The sequence below is a fragment of the Phascolarctos cinereus genome, unplaced genomic scaffold (assembly GCF_003287225.1).
Source record: "Phascolarctos cinereus isolate Bilbo 61053 unplaced genomic scaffold, phaCin_HiC Scaffold_9;HRSCAF=440, whole genome shotgun sequence".
Taxonomy (NCBI): domain Eukaryota; kingdom Metazoa; phylum Chordata; class Mammalia; order Diprotodontia; family Phascolarctidae; genus Phascolarctos; species Phascolarctos cinereus.
This window is the reverse complement of record NW_027556402.1, coordinates 85,119,458-85,142,285: the sequence shown is the minus strand read 5'-3', so window position 1 is coordinate 85,142,285 and position 22,828 is coordinate 85,119,458. Positions and strand designations below refer to the sequence as shown.

Here is a 22,828-nt window from a genome sequence, read left to right as displayed (position 1 = left end):
AGAGGACCTGCTTCTATTTTAGCTAAGCCCAACTGTGTCCATATTGAATATCTTTTCTATTTTATTAACTAAGTAACCTTTAGAAACTTTTATTTCACTTTCGCAAAGATACAGCCTCTCTCTTTCCCCCTTCCCTTCCTCATTGAGAATGCAAGGGGAAAAAAAAAGCAACCCTCCTACAAACATGTATAGTCAAGGAAAACAATTTTCACATTGGCCATGTCCCCCTTCTGTTCCCCCCCCCAAACCCCCTACCAAAAAAAAGTCTATATCTGTTCTCTGAGTCTATTATCTTTATATCAAAAGGTCAGTAGCATGTTTCATCATGAGTCCTCTGGAATTGTGGTCGGTTATTGCATTGATCAGAGTTATTAAGCCTTTCAAAGTTGTTATTTTTATAAATAGAAAACCTTGTGTTAACTGTTTAATGACCTACAGTTACCTCATTTCATTCCAGCTTCTAACCTCAACAGAGTGCAAGGCCTGCCTCTAAAAACTAGGAACACACTGAACCTGTCAGATAAATATGATTAAAATAAAGGAGAACTTAAACAACTGGAGGAACATTCAGTGTTTATCAATAGGTTAGGTTAATATAGCAAAAATTACAATTTATATATTTATACCTTGAATGCAATGCTAATTAAACTGTAAAGGGGCTTTATAGAAGTAGACAAAATCGTGATGAACTTTATATGGGAAAAAATATTAACAGTACTATTAAGGAGTATACTAAAAATTTAGTAAGGCAAATGAACAGAATTTTGTAATCATAGTCCTTAAAACATTGCAAAGCAGTTATTATCAAAACTCATCCATACCTTCCCATCCTATGCAACTCTTGTCACTATCCACTATCCTCCCAGTAGTTTGCTAGTGGGGATTCTATCCAAACTGCCGAAGCCCTTTCTTTTCCCAAACAGAGAAGGTATCACTGGAGCACTCTGGCCTTCTGTTGGTTATTTCTTACTCTTGCCGCAAGACCGGCCCATCTTCTCTTTTTTGCCCGACAATTCCTTGATGACATACTTTATTTCTATTCTTTGAAGTTCCTTGTTATGTATACATACTGTTCCCCCCTACCCCCATATGTGGGTGTGTATAAATAAATATATGTAGATGTATAATTATATGTATTCACACATAGATTAATGTTTGACAGAATTTTAGAATGATAACTTATAAGTTAATTAGGCAGTTATAATACAGAAGTTTGAATAAAACAATGTTTTCCTTATTTCAAAGTTTTCAATACAACTTCAGTGTATCAGAAAGAACACTTAATGTGAAATAAGAAGACTTAGATTCAGATGACCTTGACTTTGATAAGTCACTGACCATAAGACTCCATTTCTTGTTCTGTAAATTGTTCTGTAAGAGTATTGGAAAGATATGCCTTTGAAAGATAGGAAAGATATAAGGGAGGGTCAAAGGAGATAATAATGAGATAATAAAGAACTTTGTAAAACATGGTATAAATGTAAACTATTAGTGACAATAATATACCCTTACTACGGCATCATGTCTTTATATTTCTATCATGTGCTACCTGTAGAATATCTCATCCTTTTTTTGGGGGGGGGTAGGGAGGTGAGCAGTGGGGTGAAATGACTTGCCCAGACTCACATAGCTAGTAAATGTTGTGTCTGAAGTTAGATTTGAACTCAGATCTTCCCGTCTCCAGGGCTGGTGCTCTATCCACTGCGCCACCTAGCTGCCCCATATTCCATCCTTTTCAAGATAATAATACTGCTTGACAGTTTGCGGACTGCTCTTCTCACAACTCCATAGAGGATAAGTAAAATATTATCTAAATTAAAAAGGAATAAATATTTAATCAGTTTTCTTTGAAGGTTTTTATTATAATTTTTGGTATCTTCTAAAAAATTAGAAAAGTATAGATAATTCTGTCTTGGAGACGATTAGCTTAGGTGCTGTTGGCAACTGGTTATATTTTTGATTAATTCTGTTTTCTCCAGAAATTTATATTTCTGCAAGTAAACATAACTATTTTTATTATGTTATTTGATTATATTTTTACAAAGAAAACTGGAAAATTATTAGTCATTATTTTAGGCCTTTCTAGCCACTCTCTGCCATTACTTTACCATAAGTAAATTTTTTTTATATTCAGATTTCCGCATGTTTGTTTAGAAAATCTTAAGGTAGCAGTACATCTTTATAGCTCTAGAATAATAATTTCTTTCTACTCCTTTTCTTTAGTGTATGTCTTTGGTACAACTCACATAAAATGAGCACTGGGGTTTTTTTTTAAATTAAATTTTATTTTATTTTCAGATATACATTCTCTTCTACCCCTCACCCTTCTTCCTCCATTGAGAAATCAAGAAAGACAAAACCCCTGTTACAAACGTGTATAGTCAAGCAAAACAGATTCCTTCATTGGCTAAGCCCCAAAAAACCCATGTGTTAATCTGTACTCTTGAGTCCTTCAGCTCTTTCAGGAGCTGGGTAACGTGTTTCATCTTGACTCCTCTAAAATTGTGGTTGGTCATTTAATGAGCTGTATCTTACAAAGCTGTACCCTTTTCTGGCTGCTTGTACAAGACTACCTTTTCAGCCCTTTACTCTTAGAGCTTTTAAGACATCTATTAACTGGTACACTTCTTTTAGATGCTAATTTGCATATAATTTATATAATATAATTCTTATAATTTTAGATCTAGAAAGGGCAATAGAAATCATCTAGTCCAGCATCCTCATTTTATAGACAAGGAAGGTGACATCCATTGAGTTTCATTAATACCTAGTATCTCCAAGATGGAATGGCCTACCACGTAGAAATGACAAAAACATTATGGGAATATATGAATCCATGTGGAATTCTTAGATGTAACAAAATTAGAACAAAAGTCTGGTATTGTTACTTGGTTTACATTTGTTTTCTGCCTTATGCTCTATACAGACCTTTCTATAATCATAGCCTGTCTCTCAGGATTTTGCTCTTTGGTAGAAAGTTACCAGGTAGAAATGCTTTAAAAGAATTTAGATAGTAAGTAATGAATACTAGTTCTATGTATAATTAAAATGAGAATATTGAAAATAAGAATGGTAAAGATTAAATCATGGTCTTATTTGTTGCTATTGGTAATGAAAAATGTAATTGTGATTTAATCTTTCATTAAGGAGTAACTGTCTATTTAACTGGTGACTATAAACTCAGAATATAAATAATGAATTAAAGAACAAGGATAGGATGTTGTAGAACCAATAAAGCAATCATTCAGTACCTGATTTGTATCTTTGAAGAACGGAATTTTTAATAGGTAAACAATTGGCAGTTGGTAAATGTGATATTACTTTTAAACATTCTGAAATCTCATTTAGATTTTGTCTTTTGGTATTGTTATAAGTTGCATAGTATAATGTTGCACATCAAGAGAATATTAAAACAATGCTCTTTCTAAAACTTTCTTTAGTTCGTCAAATAACTAAATGGAGTCTGAGCAGCTGTTCCATAGAGGCTACTATCGAAATAGCTACAACAGTATAACAAGTGCAAGTAGTGACGAGGAACTTTTAGATGGAGCAGGTGTTATTATGGACTTCCAGACTTCTGAAGATGACAATTTGTTAGACGGTGATGCCTCAGTTGGTAAGTTGGCATTGCGTTTTCTATTTTGGATGATGTGTGTTGTTTCAAGTATTCATGTGGAGTATTTAATGCTAGATTTTACAAGAATAAAATAGTTTATTCTTTTGTTTCTAGTAGTTCACTATTCTCAAAACTGGTAATAATTTTTCCTTTCTTTTCAACTTAATTTCATATGGAGAAGCTTGGTTTATAGATACATTTAGAATGTGTGTAATTGATAAATCTGATAAAATAACAGTTGTACTTAACTTTTTTCAGTTAGTCCTAAACTCTTTCTCCCTGAAGCAGTGTGGTTTACTACAGAGAGAAATGGCACTGATAGTCTTTTGGGAATGGGAGGTGTTGGGAAGGAATCTGTAGTGAGATAGAGGGAAATTGATAATTTTGGAGTCAGGAAAGAGGTACTGAGAGTTCTTGGAATTGGCAGCATGATAATCTCTCTAAAACATCTCACCTTTATTTGAGTTGGCTAAGATGTTGGAGCTGCTATGGGCAGTGGATTATAGCAGTAGCTATCCACAGGCTGCTACCATCTGTAAGACTGACTAGTTGAACATGATTGACCTTTTCTGAAATTCTTGGAATATGGTAATTAATGACTTTGGAAACTATCAGCAGGAAAAAGAACCTCTTCTTTAACCTTGTGCTTTTTCGTTGAGTAAAAAAAGCTGGTGATATTACTAGAAAGGTTTTGAAAGAAGGGGTACTTTATTGGCAGAGTAATACTCTAGGTCTACACAGATCAGAATAACAAAAGAAAAGTGCTTCCTTTATATATAGTTGTGCATGGAAGTTTTTTATGAATCTGGGAAATGTTTAAAAATATTTTGCACCTTTTAGTTTTGTGCTCCTGAGAACAACAAAATCAGAAGTTGTATTGAATACTTTGAATGCCAATTTCAGTTTTTATATATGGGCTAAGAAAATAGTGGAAATAATTATTCTAAAATGTAGGAAAATGTTTTTTAAGAATCACAGTGAAGATAACCAGTCAGTTCTACTGTTGGGGGAGAGTGGGCAACATGGATGTAGGCAAGTAAACAAAAAAATAAGAAAGCGCCTTTGAGAGAAGTTTACCAGTTAGGGGGAACAAGAAAGGCCTAGGAAGCCAAATCTGAGTTGTTCTTTGAAGGTGGTTTGGAATTCATTGAGGCTGACATGAAGAAGGAATAATTTCCAGATGTGAGGAGATTCTTGTGAAAAAGCATAGAGGCAGGAAATGGAATGTCATCTACTTGGAACAGCTAGCAGGTCAGTTTGATTGGAAAGAAGAATGCATGAAGGGCAGTTATGTAAAATAAGACTGGAAGAAATAGGTGGCAGCCAGATTTGGAATACTGTAAAGGCCAAACCATTGAGTTTTTATTTTATTCTAGAGCCACTGAAGATTTTGGAATAGGACGATGATATGGTCACATCTCTCTCTGTTTTAGGAATATGAAGTTGATAGCATCATGGAGAGAGGAGAGACTGAAGGTAGGGAGATGAATTAGGAGGCTGTTGTAGTCCTGGAGAGAAGTGATAAAGACCTAAGCTACTATAATGGCCGTAAGAGTGGAGAGATGAGATGGATATAAGTGATGTGCAAAAAGGGTCAACTAGATTTGCCAGCTGTTCATATATAGAAGGTAGGAAAGAGTGAAGAATGAAAGATGACCTCAGAGTTCTTAATACTTCTCTTAATTCTTGAGTATGTTTGTTATCTGTTTGAGTATATGTCTCTATTTTTGATACTATTTTGTGTACATTTCCTTTGATGTATTTTCATTTACTTCTTACTCCATAGTAATTTCTATATTGGAGTTTCTTTTCAGTTGGCTCGTTGTCATTTTGGTGAGTTGTAATTTTCTTGTAGAAATGTCTGGTAATTTTGTTCCTTTTTAAGTAATTGTCTTGTTATTTTTGAGGAGGATCTCAAGGAGTTTATCTCCCTTTAAATCTCTCTGCCATTTTTCTGGAAATTGCCCTAGTGTGGAAATTCCACTGGACCATAAGTTAGAAGACTCAAGTTTTAGTCTAAGTCTTGTTATTAGCTAGCTGTGTGACTGTGGTAAAATTCACTTAGCTTCTTTGGGCCTTAATATCCTTATTTGGATTATAGCAGATAATCTTTGAAGACCCAGCTAGTCCTAAATGTCTATGTTGATTCTGTGTGAAAGGGGAGATTCAACTTTGTGCAGCTTGATAAGGTAAGACTAGGATTGATTTTATTCAAAAACAATAATTATTAAGTCCAGAGCACTGGGGGGAAAGAGACAAAAATGAAATAGTTCTTGCCCTCATAGGATCACAAATTTAAGCTCTTGAACATTAGTCAGTTGGAGTGGACTTGGTGCCAGAGGATCCCAGACCCCTGTATTTGTCACCACATAGGTAACCAGACAAGTTGTTAGATAGGAGCTTAGTTCCATCGCAGATTCACTGGATTGGGCCTGACTTAAGGGGTTAATATTCCTTTATTATCCTTCTCTTGGTGGCCAGTGAGAGGAGGGGTATGGTGGAGGGGGGAAGAGAAGGAAGGATTTGCCCTTTAGTACAGCATCCGTAGCATTCCGCACTTACTGACCAGTGCTCGCTTAATAGATAGAGAAACAGACAAGGAAGGAAACATGCCAACAATAAGCTCATAAACTTAGATTAACTTTGGTTATATAATGATGTGTCAGTATGGAGCAAGCGTGTTGGGGGTGTTTAGGGGCTAAGTTTAAATGTTTACATTATTTAGCATGGCGCAAGGGCAGTGGGGGTGTTTATTATAGCTGTGGATCCTGACTGCATGTATCAAAGCAAATCCATGCCACATATACAAGCCATTTAACTTTGCTGAAGGCATAATATTTATACTTCAGAACCACTTTATAAGTTATTGTGAAGAAAGCATTTATAAACCACAAAATTCTATATAAATTTGTTCATAGCCTTGTCATTTTTTATCAGAAAGAGATGTAAGATGTTATCTAGTCCATTCTCCTCATTTTACAGATTAGGGAACAGAATTTTAAAAAATTAATTGACTTGCCCAAGGTCTCACAGGTAGGAAGTAAGCTTGATGTAAAGATTCAAACTGAGATCTCCTGGCTCTCAATTCACTTTTCTTGATGAGACTTTATCCCTTAAGAGGATGTATTATTGTCATCAGACTTCTTTATTAATGACATTTTGTTTGCCTGCCATAGAGCTTTATTTTAAAAATAACTAAGTTATTTGGTCCCAGTAATCTCTTTTCAAAAAATGTTGAAGGTATATCTGATACAATGTCAGTCTTGTCTTCTCAGTGTGGATATTGTAGGACTCATTTAATAAAAAACCAAGTTTGTTCTAACAGCTGTGGCCAAATTGAGGAGATCTGCTGAAGATATACCTTAGCTGAAACCTTGAGATACATTGTTTTGAACTAAAGAGTATTTAAGTGGTAAGGTTATTTAGATTGGGTCAGCCAGTAAAGCCAGTCATTAAAAACTGGTGTTAAGAATTATTTTTCAGCAGTTATTGTCATTAAAGAGTAGTGATATAATTCTTGTCTTATTGATAATGAAATGTGTATTGTCATAGAATTAGAGTAATATATTCAGATATATTGATTTTACTCTTAGAAAAGTCAGAAAAATTGCTAGGCATGACTGATAATGTGAAATAACAGTCAGGTATCCATTTGGCAAATGATTAAAAGTACTTTTAGTGATCGGTCTAGTTTGGTCATACTTAAAAATAATATTACTTTCTAAGTCTTTTTTCACTTTGAGTCATGTTATGGAAAATTTGAGTGTTAATATTTCATATGCAAACATAATACTGTCTTAGATCACTTTGCTGAATAATTTGAGGAGGGTGGCACAGTGGGAGTATTCATGTCACTTTACCTCCTTCTTTCCATCCAGGAGCATGAAATAGTATAGAGAGTGCCCTAGATTTGGAGTCTGAAGATGTGGGTTAGTTAGAGTCTTGGCCCTGCTATTTACTGTCTTTGTGTTGTTGGACAAGTCACTGTATTTGCCTCTCTGGACTTCAGTTTCCTCATCTTCAAAATTAAGTGTTAGGGTAGTCATGGGTATAAAATTTTATGATCCTATGATGTAGGGCAGAAAATACTGCTTTAGCAAACTATGCATTCTTGAATTTTCAGGGGTTTATTTTCTTTCTATATACATACATGCACAGACATACACACACACACACACACACATATATACACATTTTATTGATATCCTTTTGTCTTTCCTTCAGTCATTGCTATCTCCCTTTCCCCCCAGTCCCATCTTTTTTTCAGCCTTTTCAATATTATCTTTCCATATTTTGTTAATCTTTGTCATCTTTGCCGGGTTTCTGTGTATGAGTTAGTGTACATTTCTCTTACCATTAGTAATTTGGCAAAGATTTTCATGTAATGATTTATACATATTTTCATAGTTTGCAGTTCTTTTGAAAACAGTTGTTTATATTCTTTGACCACTTATCTGTTGAGGAATGACTTCCTGTAGTGTCCTAGTCCATTCTTTACAGGATATTTTCTGTGCTGTTTATGAAGTCAGAACTGATTTCTATATGGCTTGGTTTAGCTCCCTTCTGATATTAGCTGTAGTAGAAAACTATTCTTTAGCATTCATTCAGTAGACAGATTATTCTTTCTGATTTACTTTTTATTTTCAGTTATACTTTTATTGGGCATAACAAATTGAGTATAATATATTGCTAATGTCAGTTTCTCATATTTCACGGTATAAAACTCTCTCTGTATGACAAATGACCTTCCCCCTTTGACTTTACATTGTATTTACCTTGATATTGTATGTAGTCGTTGTCTGTGTTTGTGTTGTCTCTGTATGCCAAGGTACATGTGAATATGGTTTTAGTCTTAGTAAATAATAACTAGCAAATACGTAGTGCCTACTAAGTGCCAGGCACTGTGCTGAGTACTTTTCAAACCTTATCACATTTGGTCCTCACAACAACCCTGAGAGGTTCTTATCCCTGTTTTACATTTGAGGAGGCGGAGAGAGATAAGTGATTTGCTCAAAGTCACGCAGTTACTGAGTGTGGATTTGAACTCAGGTCTTCGTTTCTAGCTCTAATGCTGTATTCATTGCACCTTCTAACTGCCTAGGTAGTAAACTTTGTATCTCCCACAGTACCTCACACAGTATTCTATACATGGTAGACACAATATATGTTTATTGAAATAATAAACAGAAAAATAAATTGCATGTGAAATAAGTTAATTACCTTTTTTACCAAAGTTGAAGGATACAGAACTTGGTACAAATGGATAGAGAAACTCTAATTTACATGGAGTTCAAACAGTACAGTAAAACTCAAGGCCTGTTGGTTCTGCCTCTAGAGGGCATTGCAACATCAGTTGTAAAATATGTGTATTGCCGCTGTAGGGAGATTTGAGATTGTATGGTCATAGTTTTAGAGGAAGAAGGGTTGGAGTTTACATCTACTCTAACTCCCTCATTGTACACATGAAGAAACAGAATTTGAACTAAGGTTCTTTGACAGTTCTATAACACCCTGCTATTACCCTTTGTTTCATAAGAAACATGAAAGTTACGTGGTTGATCATAACAGGAAAATATCTACATTGTAATTGTATTAGGGCACGTATCCCACATTGTAAATTTGCTTCTTAATAATATTGGGAAGTTGGCAAAATTGAAAACTAACATTTGGAAAAACAGTTAAAATAGATGTGAGCCATTTTTTGTTGTAGCTCCTGGCTTCAGGAACCAGAAGGAAAAAATTGGAAAGTGTGACATATAAAAAGTTCAAGCAACATAGTTTCTGGGTAATTGATCATTTTACAGTCATTGCTAGCAGATAATAAAAGGGGTCAGTGGCACTCTCAAAAGCCCTCATGAAACCCATTTAACCCTTATATATCCTTGGAAGAGTAGGTATTCTTGAGAGTGGCAATCTCTGATTGATTTACAGTTAATGAGAAGAATGAATATTATAATGAGAAGCCAACCTGTTATAATGAGGGTCTAGGGGATGAGTGCTCCCAGACCACCCCCAGCTTCAGGCAATCTAGATAAAGGATCTACCCCTTCCCTGGTTCCCCAACCCCCCAGAGTGGAACACAACTGGCTGGAATTCACTTTAAATTCTTTGTAAGGTTTTCTAGTTGGGTTGGGCAGCAACTCCACTTAGATAAGATGGTTTAGGTGGAGTAAATTTTTGGGAAAAGTCAGGTATTTCCCTAATAATTTATTATTTAATAATCATTCCTTTCAAAAGAATCAGAGACTCAAAAGAACCAGAACTGTTAAAACCTTGATGGGCTGGTGGAGTAGTAATATACTTTATAGCAAAAATTGATAGTTCACTTTTATATAGTGCTTTAAACCTTACAAAGCACCTTCGTCACAACAACTTAATGTTTACTACAAAGAACAATGAATGCCTCATAAGCATTTAAAACATTTTATTTAAAATGTCATTTCCCAGTGATATTTTCCTGTCTTCTTCTTCAAAAAAGGAGCTCTCTTGCAACAAACCAAGCAGAACAAATGAACATCTCTGGTCATGTCTGAAAAGGTCTGCCTTATTCAATAACTATAAAGGAGGCTGAAAGCATACTTTAATATCAAGTCCTCTCACATCACAGTTGATCACTGCATTGACCACTTCTGGGGTTGGTGTTGTTTTCAGCTAGGTGGTGCAGTGAATAAAGTACTGAGCTTGGAGTTAAAAACACCTGAGTTCAAATATGTCTTTAGGTACTTATTAGCTCAGTGACCTCTGGCAAGTCACTTAACCTCTGCTTGCTTTGGTTTACTCTGCTGTAAAATGGGGATAACAGCATTGTTATGAAAATCTAATAATACAATATTTGTAAATCACTTAGTGCCTGGCTTCAGTTGTACATTGTTTTTCTGGATCAGTTTGATGAGGGCGGGGCCCAAGGCAAGATCTTCACCCTTTGCCTCAAAGGGAATCTGACGCAGGCCCCAGACCCTCATCTCCCTTTGAAAGCCTTAGCTTTACCTTTTAATCTTATTCAGATTAAAGGCCCTAAAAGCCTTAGGCTCCCTCTTGTCTATGGGCCCCAGAAAGGCCTTCCTTTGTCTCCTTTTGAAAGTCCTAGCCCCACCTTGATTTTGTGCAGATGCCTTTCAAACTTCTGCCTTCCTGTTCCTCCATTATCTATTCCCATTGTCTGTTCGGGTCTCCCGACCTCCCCAATTAGAATTGTTACCTACACCCTTTGCCCAGCCCCCTTCTCTGGCCACCCAAAGTTACTTTAGTATTTAAGATCCACCTTGGCCCTCACTCAGATGCTGAGAATCTCAGGCCCACAAGGCTGAGAACTTCTCATGTCCGCTCGCCTTTACGGGCGTCACCCGGCCTATATGTTTTACCACCAATAAACTTTTCCTCTGGCTGAAGAAGAATTGAGTTGAATTCTTTCCGGCAGGGCCCGGTACCGCGATCTTGGGGTCCCAGCACCCCAAAACCCCTAGACCTCTTCAAGTTCATATAAGTCTTCTCAGGACAAATAAGCATTTTGAAAATAATGGCTTTAAGGATCTTATCAAGAAGTATAACAAGCCTTGATGAGTATAACTTCTAGTACAACTATAGAAAAGTCTCCAAAGAACTTAAAAATACTTTTCAAAAAAAGTTTATTGCAGTTGACATTCTTCTTTAAATAGCATTCTCAATCTAAGGAAAATCAGTGAATATTTATTAAGCTTCCTGCTATGTGCTGGGGATACAAAAACTGTCAAAAGGCAGTCCTTGCCCTCAGGAGCTCACAATCTAATGTGAGAGGCAACATGCAAATAAATTTATACAGACAAGCTATATACAGGATAAATTTGTTGTTTAGTTGTTCAGTCATGTTCCCTTTGTCACTCCCTCAACCACAGCACACCAGGCCCTTTTGTTCTCCACTGTCTAAGTCCATGTTTATTGTTTCCAGGCATTATCTATCTCATCCCCTTTTTCTTTTGTCTTCAATCTTTCCCAATTTCAGGGTCTTTTCCAAAGAGAGTCTCCTCATTATATGGCCAAAGTATTTAAGCTTCAGCCTCAGTATTTGACCTTGCAGTGAATAGCCTGAATTAATTTCTTTAAGTATTGACTGATTTGATCTCTTTGCTGCCTAAGGGACTCTCAAAAGTCTTTTCAATCACCACTGTTCTTTGGTGCTCAGCTTTTCTTATAAACCAACTCTCATAGCCATTCATTGCTACTGGAAAAACTGTAGCTTTGACTAACTACATGTACCTTTGTTGGCAAGGTGTCTCTGCTTTTCAGTATGTTGTCCATATTTCCCATAACTTTCTTTCTAAAAAGCTGTCTTTTAATTTCATGGCTGCAGTCATCATCTGCAGTGATCTTTGAGCCCAAGAATATAAAATCTGACTTTCCTTCCATTTCTTCTCCCTCTGTTTGCCAGCAAGTGATGGGACTAGTTGCTAAAATCTTAATTTTTTTCATGTTAAGCTTCAAGCCAGCTTTTACAATCTTCTCTTTTCACCCTCATCAAGAGGCTTCTTGATTCCTCTTCACTTTCTACCATCAGAGTGGTATTGTCTGCATATCTGAGATTTTTGATTTTTCTCCTGGCAACCTTAATTCCAGCTTTCGATTCATCCAGGCTGGCATTGCATGATATATTCGCATATAAGTTAAATAAATAAGGTGACAATATATGGTCTTGTCATAGTCTTTTTTCCAATCTTAAAGCTATCAGTTGTTCCATATTCAGTTTTAACTGTTGCTTCTTTTGTCTTTTATCATGCCCATTTTTGCATGAAATTTTCCCTTGCTATTTCTGATTTTCTTGAAGAGATCTCTTGTCTTTCCCGTCTGTTGTTTTCTTTTATTTCGTTGTATTACTCATTTAAGAAAACCTTACCCCTTCTTGCTAGTCTCTGGAATTTTGCATTCGGTTTGGTGGGTGTATCTTTCCCTTTCTCCTTTACCTTTTACTATTCTTTTTTCCTCAACTATTTGTGAAGCCTCACCAAACAGCCATTTTGCTTTCTTTCTCTTCTTTTTCTTTGGAATGTTTTTGTTGCTGCCTCCTATACAATGTTATAAACCTGTGTCCATAGTTCTTCCGGCACTCTTATCTACCAGATCTGATCCCTTAAATCTATACATCACCTCTACTTCCTATTTTCTAAGGGATGTTATTTAGGTCATAGCTATATGGTCTGATGGTTTTCCCTACTTTCTTCAATTTAAGTTTGAATTTTGTAAGAAGCTTATGATTTGAGCCATAGTCAGCTCTAGGTCTTTTAACTGACTATATAGAATTCCTCCACCTTTGGCTGCAAAATATATCATTAATCTGATTTCTGTATTGAACATCTCGTGATGTCCATGTGTAGAGTCATCCTTTGGATTCTTGGAAAAGAGTGTTATGACTAGTGAGTTATCTTGACAGAACTCTATTAGTCTCTGCCCTGCTTCATTCTGTACTCCAAGGCCAAACTTGCCTGTCATTCCAATTATCTTTTAATTTCCTACTTTAGCATTCTAATCCCATATGATGAACGCTACATCTTTTTTCAGTGTTATTTCTACACGATGCTATAGGTCTTCATAGAACCGATCAACTTTGGCTTTTTTGGCATCAGTGGTTGGAGCATAGACTTGTATTATTGTGATGTTGAATGGTTTGCTTTGGATTCAAATAGATATTCTGTCATTTTTGAGATTATGCTCCAGGATAAATAGGAAATAATTGACAGAGATAAGGCACTAGAATTACCAGGCTTCTTATAAGTGATGGAATTTTAGTTGGGTTGTAAAGGAAGCCAGGGAAGTCAGTAGATGGAGTTGAGGAAGGAGAATATATAGGTATAGCAGACAGCCAGAGAAAAACACCTGGAGCCCAGAGATGGAGTGTCTTATTCATAGAAGAGCTAGGAAGCCAGTGTCAGAGGATTCAAGAGTTAGTGGAGGGGAATAAGGTCTAAAAAAACTGGAAAGGTACCAGATAGGGACTTTGAATGCCAAATAGAGGATCCCTCGAGGGGAAAGGGAATAGAATTTATCGAGTAGGTGGATGACGTGGTTGGACTTACACTTTAGAAAAATCAGTTTGGTGACTGAAGGATAGATTGGAGTGGGGAGAGACTCGAGGCAGGCAGATCCACCAGCAGCCGATTTCGATAGTCCAGGTGTGAGTCATGAAAGTCTGTACCAGAATAGTGGCAGTGTCAAAGGAGGGAAGGGTGTACTTGAGAGATGTTACAAAGGTAAATCAATAGGCATTGGCAACAGATGTGGTATAAGGCCTGAGAGATAGTGAGGAGTTCAGGATGACTCCTAGTTTCTAAGGCTGAGAGACTGGGAGGATGATGTAATTGAGAAGGTAGGATCGGGAGAGAGTTTAGGTGGAAAGTTAATGAATTCTGTTCTGGATGTATTGAGTTTAAGATGTTTACTAGACATCCAGTTTGAGATGTCTGAAAGGCAGCTGCAGATATGAAATTGGAAGTCAGCAGAGAGGTTGGGTAGGATAGGTAGATTTGAGAATCATCAGCATAGAGATGGTGATGAATTCTGTGGGAGCTGATGAGATAATCAAGAGAAGAAGTATAGAGGGAGAAGGACAGAATCCTGAGGGATACCTATGGTTAGAGGGTGTGATCTGGAGCAAGATCCAGCAAAGCAGACAGAAAAGGTAGTGTCTCAAAAACTTAAGACAAGAGTACCAAGAAGAGACTACCAAAGGAGGAGAGAGTGATCAACAGTGTTGGAATTGTTAATTATAAATAAGGTAGATTTGTTATTCTTTTTTTGATAATAGTTCCCAGAATCCGTGGCCAAAACAAACTCTAGTTCCCAGGTTGTAAAGTTTCTACTGTGACTGTGCAGTGAGATATGGTGATGAGATGATGTTAACATTTGAATTTAGTCTAAATAACCTAATGTCATCAGGATATTGCTAACGTAAATGTAAACTTATGAGGCTGTTGCTGGCAAAATGCCTTCTTTGTGTTCTTCCCTATAAATCAGGTGAGCACTGGTCAGGGATTTTGGGAAATAAGCCAGCCGAATGCTGTGCTTGCCTTGATCGGCTCCCATCAAGGCTTAGGGGGAATGCTTAGGGAAATGCATGTGTGTCTGCCTTAACTGGTCCCCATTGAGGCTTAGGGGAATGAGATAGAAGTTGTGCTCTTGCATAGGGGTTGTTGTCCCATTCTTGATGGCCCCTCTGAGAAGAGTAATTAGGGGAAGCTGTAGGAGTCAATGCTGCCATTATCAGCAACCCACTTGAGAAGAATAAGAATAAATAATTATTTAACCCCTCTGAAGCTGTCTTTCTGTCCTTATGGCTGTCCAGATCAAGAGTGAACCTGTTAGAGGCTGGAACCCAAAACCTCTGGTGGCTTCTCCTGTCTTACATTAATTAATATATGAAATTTATAAAATGGAGGCAGGCATGCCTGATTATTTGGGAACTTGCAGGGAAAGACCATAATTGGCAGCAGAAAGCGGGTCTACGAATCACACTTTAATAAGACACAGAAGGTACAGAAACCTCATGGGGGGTGGTGAAAGTAGGCAATGTAAGGGAAGAGCAGAGGGAGAAAGGCAGACTGTATCATTCATAAACATGGATTAGAATTTGAAGCACTTGAACAGCATGGACCCGATGAAGATGAAAGAGTGTTCAGAGGTGGGGATGGGGAGTAGGAGTTTGAGGTCTCATTTTTATAGGTTTTTTTTTAAACCGGCAATTCATTAACTTATACAGATTGTTTCAGAGTTCTCAGTAAAACTTTAAAGTTAATATATCCATATCATCTCAAAATTATCATCACCATTTGGTATTCTGCTGGTGTTAATGTGGATGTCTGGAACTTGTCTGAGATACACATATCAAAGGACTGCAAGGCCCTAAAAGCAGTTACTAGATGTTTCTGCTGATTCAGCACATGTTATTAGGAAGTGAATTTTGGTTAATATATGATACAGTTTATAAATTATGCTCCTTTGTTCACTATGCGTATGACTTCCAGGTTCCCCTTTGCAATCTTATTTCCTACTATTACATACTCTTTATACTTGCTACTTAGAAATTTGTTGTAATGACTAGAAGTGGGGTAGAGTGATGGTAGTTATGGAGACCAAAACTAGACACAATTTTAACACAGTGTCAAAGGCTGCAGAGAGAATGAGGATTGAGAAAAGGCTACTGGATTTGGCTACTAAGAATTCATTAATAACTTTAGAGAGAGTGGTTTTGGTAGAATAATAATGACCCTGTCATTACTTAGATGTGTTGTCCTGCGACTAGCTCAGCTCACCACAAGAGCAAGGATCCTATACTAACTTTGAAGGGATAAGACCAGCTTAACCTTCTATCTTGAATGTGCATTGATGAGGTGGGAGGCAGGATGGAAGCAACTCAGTTTAATTTTATTGTTTGTTTGTTTGTTTGTTTTTAGTGAGGCAATTGGGGTTAAGTGACTTGCCCAGAGTCACACAGCTAGGAAGTATTATGTGTCTGAAGTCAGATTTGAACTCAGGTCCTCCTGAATCCAGGGCCTGGTGCTCTATCCACTGCGCCACCTAGCTGCCTCCAACTCAGTTTCATTTTAACAAAGCATTCACTTAAGTAGTAAAGTAATAGGAACTTCTTATCAAGTTACAATGACATAGAGCTCATGCTGTGCTAAGGACAGTGTATGCTTGTCCTGTGCACTTATCTGACTCCAATCACAGATAAACTGCTAATGACCATACAATAACTAGGGGAGTTAAAGATTGTTAAAGATCCATAGGATGGAGCATGGAACCAGGCAACCTTTGCTCATAGATCAGTACCTGAGAGGGGCCTCCGCCCATCAGTGAGACCTCATGAACAGCCTGTGGCCCTCTACATCCTTACAGATCCCCAACAATGTGTGACTTCAAACAAGCAAAAAACCTCTTTACCTCAATTTCCTCATCAGAAAATGCAATAATAACCTTATATTCTACAAGGTTTTTGTGCTTTCAAAATTCAAGATTTAAAAAGTAGTAATTATTGCTGCTTTGATACCAGTGCTTTTACTGAGAGATAAGTATTGCCAAGAATGCTGGACTTGTAGTTTGAAAGTCCCAAGTTCAAATCTCACCTTTGACACAGTAGTTAATTGGTTATATATAGGTTGAGCGAGAGTGAAATCAAAAGTGTCTTCTTCCTTACCTACCATGGTTGCATAGCTTGGGAGGGATGGTCATGCAGTCAACAGAAAATAAGGAAGTTTGAAAGAGGTATTGATTGAGCAAAAAAGATAGTGAGTTCTGTTTTGGTTGTGTTGAGTTTGAGATATCTCTGTAGGGATGTCAACGTCAGTCAGTTGCTCAAATGGAACAAGAGTGAAGGTGTGAGAAGAGGGCTGAATAGATAACTGGGTCACCTGCAATATGATCATTGAACCTATGAAAGGTAATGAAGTAATGAAATCACCAAGAGAGAGCGTAGAAAAAGAAGTCTCCAGACAGCTCTGAGGGTGAAACATTGATGATGGAGCCAAGAAGGAGCAGTTAGGCAGGTAGGAAGAGAATCAGGGGAGAGCAGACAAAACAGTAAAAGTACCAGGGAGAAAAAGTGTACCATTTTCAGAGAGCTCAGGAAGGAAGAAGGAAGGCTATTGGATTTAGAAATTAGACATTCTTTGTGATCTTGTAGAGAGCAGTTGTCAGTAAGTAGCAGGTTCAGAGAACAGGAATGAGAAGTGAATTGAAAGTGAGCAGATGGCTTATTTTCATGGCTTTTTCTGGGAGTTTGGCTAGAAAAGGAGAATAGAGATAGGCTAATAAATTGAAGACATGGCTGGGACCACTAAATATTCTTTAAAGATGGGTAAGATGTTACTTTTGTAGGCAACAGGGTAAAATGTAAACAAGCCAGAGGTAGGGGTAGGAAGGGTAGGGATCCAGTACACAAGTAGAAATGTTGGGGTTTTGGTAAGAAGGACCAACTCTTCAAAAATTAGAGCAAAGAAGGAGAGAATGGTAAAAGATACTGAAGGGTTTTGAGGTACAAAGTTGGGGACAGATGGGTGCTTATGGATGAAGATGACAAATACCTGTATTTTCGTGGTAATACAAGGCAGGTCCCACTCTGGGCAGCATTATGTGAGATAGGCATATTATCTGATAAAGAGAATGTGCATTCATATGTTGCTCCTCAAATGTGGATGGGCAGAGTGGTCCTCAGAGCCCTCAGCTAAATCCAAGGACTGACTGTCAGGTGGCCAGGAGGAAAGGGACATCTTGGGTAAGTCAAAGCTTTTTAGGTAGGAGCTAGATCTCACTGACTCTCCCTTCCCAGTGATCATTCTCATTGTGTGGCCAAAGTATTTAAACTTTAGCTTCAGTATTTGTCCTTCCAATGAATAATCTGAATTAATTTCACTTTAAAAATTTTTACTTTAGGAGCTCCTTTTGCGTATTTTCTACAGATTATGGAAAAGTCTAGCACTTTATGGTACTCCATAGGTTAGATGCTTGATGAATGTTGAATTTGAATATGCACAAGGCACTGCATAGGCACTGTGGGAGATATAAAGATACATTAAGACACACACATTAAGATATGTATGTATATATATCCTCAAGAATGTTGGAGCTTACTAGAGATCAGTTGTTCTATAGATGTTCTATAGTTCCATAACTTAATGAGCTCAGAAATGGATCTCTACTTGACAGTTTGGGTTTTTTGATGATTAAAGGTGAAGGGAAATTATTTACTTTGGTGTCATAGGATGTAGTAAATAAAGGAATTACAGTGTAAGGTTCAGGTAATATGTACGGAAGTTAGGAGGTACTGTCACATGATATTTGGAAAGAAGGAATAACTAAAAAATTCATAAATCGGGGTAATGTTTATTCAGTTGTTGTCAAGGGTAGTTATTGTAAATAAGAATTTCTACCTTACTTATCGCCACTAATGCTTATGAGTGATTTCCACAAATGATGTGGAGAATGTAAGAAAGATTTTAGGGGGTTGGGCTTCCACAGCAGGATAAGAAGCTCCAAGATCTTGTGGATAGTCCCTCAGCCAATCAGAAAGTACTCCACACTTTTCTGTAAACAACTAATTCCTTAGGAAAGAGCCCTACAGGCTTAACTGGTTGCAACCCCTGGGTTCAAGGACTGGGTAAAGGCTTTTCTCCACTGCACTTGCTTAATAAGCTTATTGAATATGAACTGACACACCCCAAGGGCGGAGATAGTCGCCATTTTTCGAACATGAGACCCATGAAGTGGACAGAGTTAACAGAACATGGATGAACATGCGATGGGTTGTCCAGGAAGGAGCCCTGATGGGTGGCATATGGATCTTACTAATGGTTTAAAAGTTGATTCTACCACTGAACCAGTGCCCATGTGCTACTAAAGTGTGATGTGAAATAAAAGTGTGATAAAGGTTTTCCTTCACTCACTCACTGTAGTGGATTTTTGCTTCAGATTTTTCTAACAGAGTATGAGCCTCCATTGTACTTACTGTTTCCTCATTGTGATAAAGATATTTGATTTTGTAGACTAAGGCTCTGCTTTATAGGCTGTTTTATAACAAAATATTTCCTATCCGTACACCAAGATTATCCAGGAATCCTTGGAAGATATAACAACAAAAATGACCCTGTTCAGCTAACCTCTGGTAACAAACCTCAAATGAGACATAAATCAGGGAGGTATCCACTTGCCAAAAGTATTTGCCATTACGATAGAGGAAATCCAGGTTGAATGTCCTTTGGACATTGAGGTCTTGCAGTTAACCTTCAAGACATTGGAGAACCTCCTTAAAGAGATCTGGGATCATTGAAAAACATTTGGCCTTTTGGTCCACATAGGAAAAATGAAGTGAATGAAGAATGTCTCTTACCTGGATTTCAACTTGCATTTGAGTGGATGCCCTATAGGTCTTGTCCAACAACATGTGGACGGTCAGCTGGGCTCAGAGTTGAAAAGGAATAAAGAGAGCACACTAAATCGTTTTTAGGAAATTGTAAAGCACCTTTACTGACTTTAAGCTTCTCTTAACAACAAGGTCCATCTTTTCAATTCAAACATTTTACCAGTGTTAATGTATGCCAATGAAGGAAGCAACCACTACTTTTTTTTTTAAAGAGGCACAGTTCAATTTAATTCAACGAGTACTTAAACACCTTCTCCATGCAAGTGTTAGAAATGCATTTGACATCAAAAATTTAATGTCAAGAAAGTTTATTACAGAGAAAGTCCAGAGGATTTAGACATTTCTGGCCAGAAGCGGGCTCTACCCCTCTTTAGAAGGAAAGAGCCCTGAGTGTTAAGGTGCAAATATTTTTCTACAGTTAAATTCGGGCACAAAACCTCCCAGGCCTGGATTGGTCCATCCTTTCCCAGGTTATACCTTTCCTTACATGTTTCCCCTTGATATGCTCAAGTATGTTCCCCCTCCCGTGGTCATACATCCCATTACTCGTTAATGAGGCTCTAATTTTATGCGGGATGTGTCAGATAATAGTAATGAAGTTCATTAAGCAGGCGCACTAACATTTTTCAGGTGTCCTCAGGTTGACCCTAACTGGCCTGAGCTGGCTCGACCCTTATCTTGATTTTGGGGTCTTTTTGGAACCATCAGCTTACTTTTTATTGGCTAAGCCAGAGCCCACCTACAGTGTACTACTTCCTGGCACTTTTGTTATTTAAGTCTCTGCATTATTCTCTTTCTCTGGAAATTTAACCTTTACCTGACTCTCACTCAAGGAATTGAGCTAGGTGCTAGAATTAAAAAGCAAAGCAAAGCAAAACAAATCTCTTTCTTTCCCTTTAGGAGCTTGAATTTTGCTTAGTGACACACTATTTACAATATAGGGATTTACAGTCTAAGGATTTTAAAAGGTGGAGGTAGGAAGAAAGTACATTCCGGGAGTCAGTCAGTAATCATTTAGTGAGGGCTTATAATGTGCTAGGCACTGTGCTAAGCACTGGGGATACAAAGAAAGACAAAAAACAATCCATGCCTTCCAGGAACTCAAGGTGGGTCTGTGCAAAGGCACAGGGGAAAAAGAAAATGGAGTGCCAAGTTTAGGGAAAGTGTGTGGGACAGAGACCACTTACTCAAAAATAAAAACACAGACTTAGATACCTTGAAAGTAGAAAGTACTGCCCTCTTAGTCACCATTGCAGACGAGGAGAGTATGAGTTCCTTATAGAAATAAAGGCTTATTTATACCCTAACCCGAGCTCCTCCTCCCTAAGTTCCTTCCCCTTATCCCATTGGCTGGGCTTTCAGGGGGTACAATCTATTCATGGAGACACGGGTTTGCCCAGAGACAAGAAAAGGCAGGAAGCCTTTCAAGGGCAAGCAGTTCAAGTTGGGGGTCTACTATTCTTTCTGCTGAGTACTTAAAAACAGGGTGTGAGCCGGGGAGGGTTTTGAAAGTGAATGGGATGTCCCAGTGAAGACTCCTCAGTGTAATTAAGGTTTGGGATAAGGCTGAGTGGGATAAGGGGTCCCATGAAGACTTCTCAGAAGAAGAAATAGAAATTGTATTAGACTCAAGGCAGGCATAGTAGCCTGACAGGCTTAAGTTTTGTTATGTGGAGAAATTTAGTGAGTTAGACCCAGGCTAATTTAAATTGTGGACTTTATTATATTAGCGCGCGGCTGCCAGGGGTATTCACATCCAAATCAAGCAGCACCCATCAGGGGTCGAGCTAGGGTTTATATAGGGAGTATACAGGACAGGGAGGGGGTGGATCTTTGAAGTCTGGCAAGAGAAAGAGGTTTTTTGGGCTGGTTAAGGACACGCTCTCCCTCTGTCTAGATATGATAATGCTCTGCAAACTTTCTCACAATGGAGGCAATCTGAGGGCTGTGGCCTGAGCAGCCAGATAAGGGTCTTGCTAAGGAATTTGGAGGTTTCCAGAGATATGATCTGAGGGCTGGAGCCTGAGCAGCCAGATAAGGGTCTCCCTGAGGCCCATTTATGAATACTGCTAGGCACAGTGTCCTTGGGTTGGGGAGTGGTTGTTAGAGATAGTGCTTCTGAGACTAGGGAGGCATTTTTCGGGCAAAAGTATAAGCACAAGCATCCGAGCACCCCATCATTACAGGTCAGGGATCACACAAACCAGACCAGGTGTTCTGGTTTCTGGTATAAACATAATTATCTAAAGCCATTGTATTGCAAGTGTTCTTATCCATTTGCATTGGAGGTATGGGCTGTGCTTAAGCTACACAAGAGCCTGAAACCCCTGAAGCGCCGCCTCCCCCCCTTCCCCCCCCCAATCTTCTCGTACCTGTTGCTATATTCAGGTCATGGTGACCTGGCTGTACGGTACAACGCATCTCAGTAGTTAAAGTTTGAAACCCCCCTTTGTATCATGTTGTTACACCTGTTGTTATATTCTGGTTATGGTGGTAACCTTTCTGCAACAGCACAATGTCTAGCTTGACTGAACATTTTTAATTCTGTAGAATATGAGCCAAACATTGGCCAGTTGGTGGGATGGGGGGCTTTACCCATTAGGGCTACTTAATCAGGTTCTTTGTTTCTGTAATCTGTCTCCCCTCTTCAGAGTATCCTGGTGGAGGGACACCCTATTCTTGAGAATAGCAAATAAATTAACTTTCTGTTTCTCCTTGGATACCTCTGTGTATTTTTAATTTGAATGGCATCCCACACAAAAGCAATAATCAAGAACCATTAACAAGAACCATTGACTCCCTGAGGAGGCTTCACTTCTGAGAGATCATCTATCACAAAAGTAAGGAGGCCAGTTTTGGGGCAACATCGCATGCGTGAAGGCAACACCACTACTTTCGAAGAACTAAAGTGGAATATCACATGGAAGGCAATGGAAAGGTCTGTAGAAGATGTGACCAGGTGGCAACATATAACCAAAGTAAAACAGGAATAAAGGATGTCATCAAAAATTGTAAGACAGAAAGAGGAGATAGGCTGACCACATGGAGAGTGTGAGGGATGACAGGTAGGTGGCCAAAATGCTTCACGGGTACCTTCTTATATGTTGAGATAAAAGAGAGGAAGATTTCTAGCCATGTGGGGTAGACTCCCTATGACAAAGTTTTGGGAGGATATAGACTTGTGTCATAGACAGATGTGGATGGGTTGTGACCTTATGAGGGTCATTAGAGGGAATTCCTTAATTAGTGAGATCACAGACCATTTGAATATTTGAGTATTGAGAGTGATTGCATTAGACATAAAGTTTGCCTTGGTATGGTAGTATGCATGT

At 38.1% G+C, this 22,828-nt stretch overlaps 1 protein-coding gene across 2 annotated transcripts in view; it reads left to right on the top strand.

Moving 5' to 3' along the window:
- The window catches only part of CLCN3 (chloride voltage-gated channel 3), a 114,700-nt gene that overhangs the window by 10,397 nt on the left and 81,475 nt on the right, over positions 1–22,828 (top strand). For both annotated transcript variants that reach the window (XM_020997872.2, XM_020997870.2), the window contains exon 2: positions 3,441–3,616. In XM_020997872.2, the coding sequence (XP_020853531.1) occupies positions 3,457–3,616 (160 nt within the window). In that variant the 5' untranslated portion in view covers positions 3,441–3,456. The remainder of the gene's footprint in view (positions 1–3,440; positions 3,617–22,828) is intronic.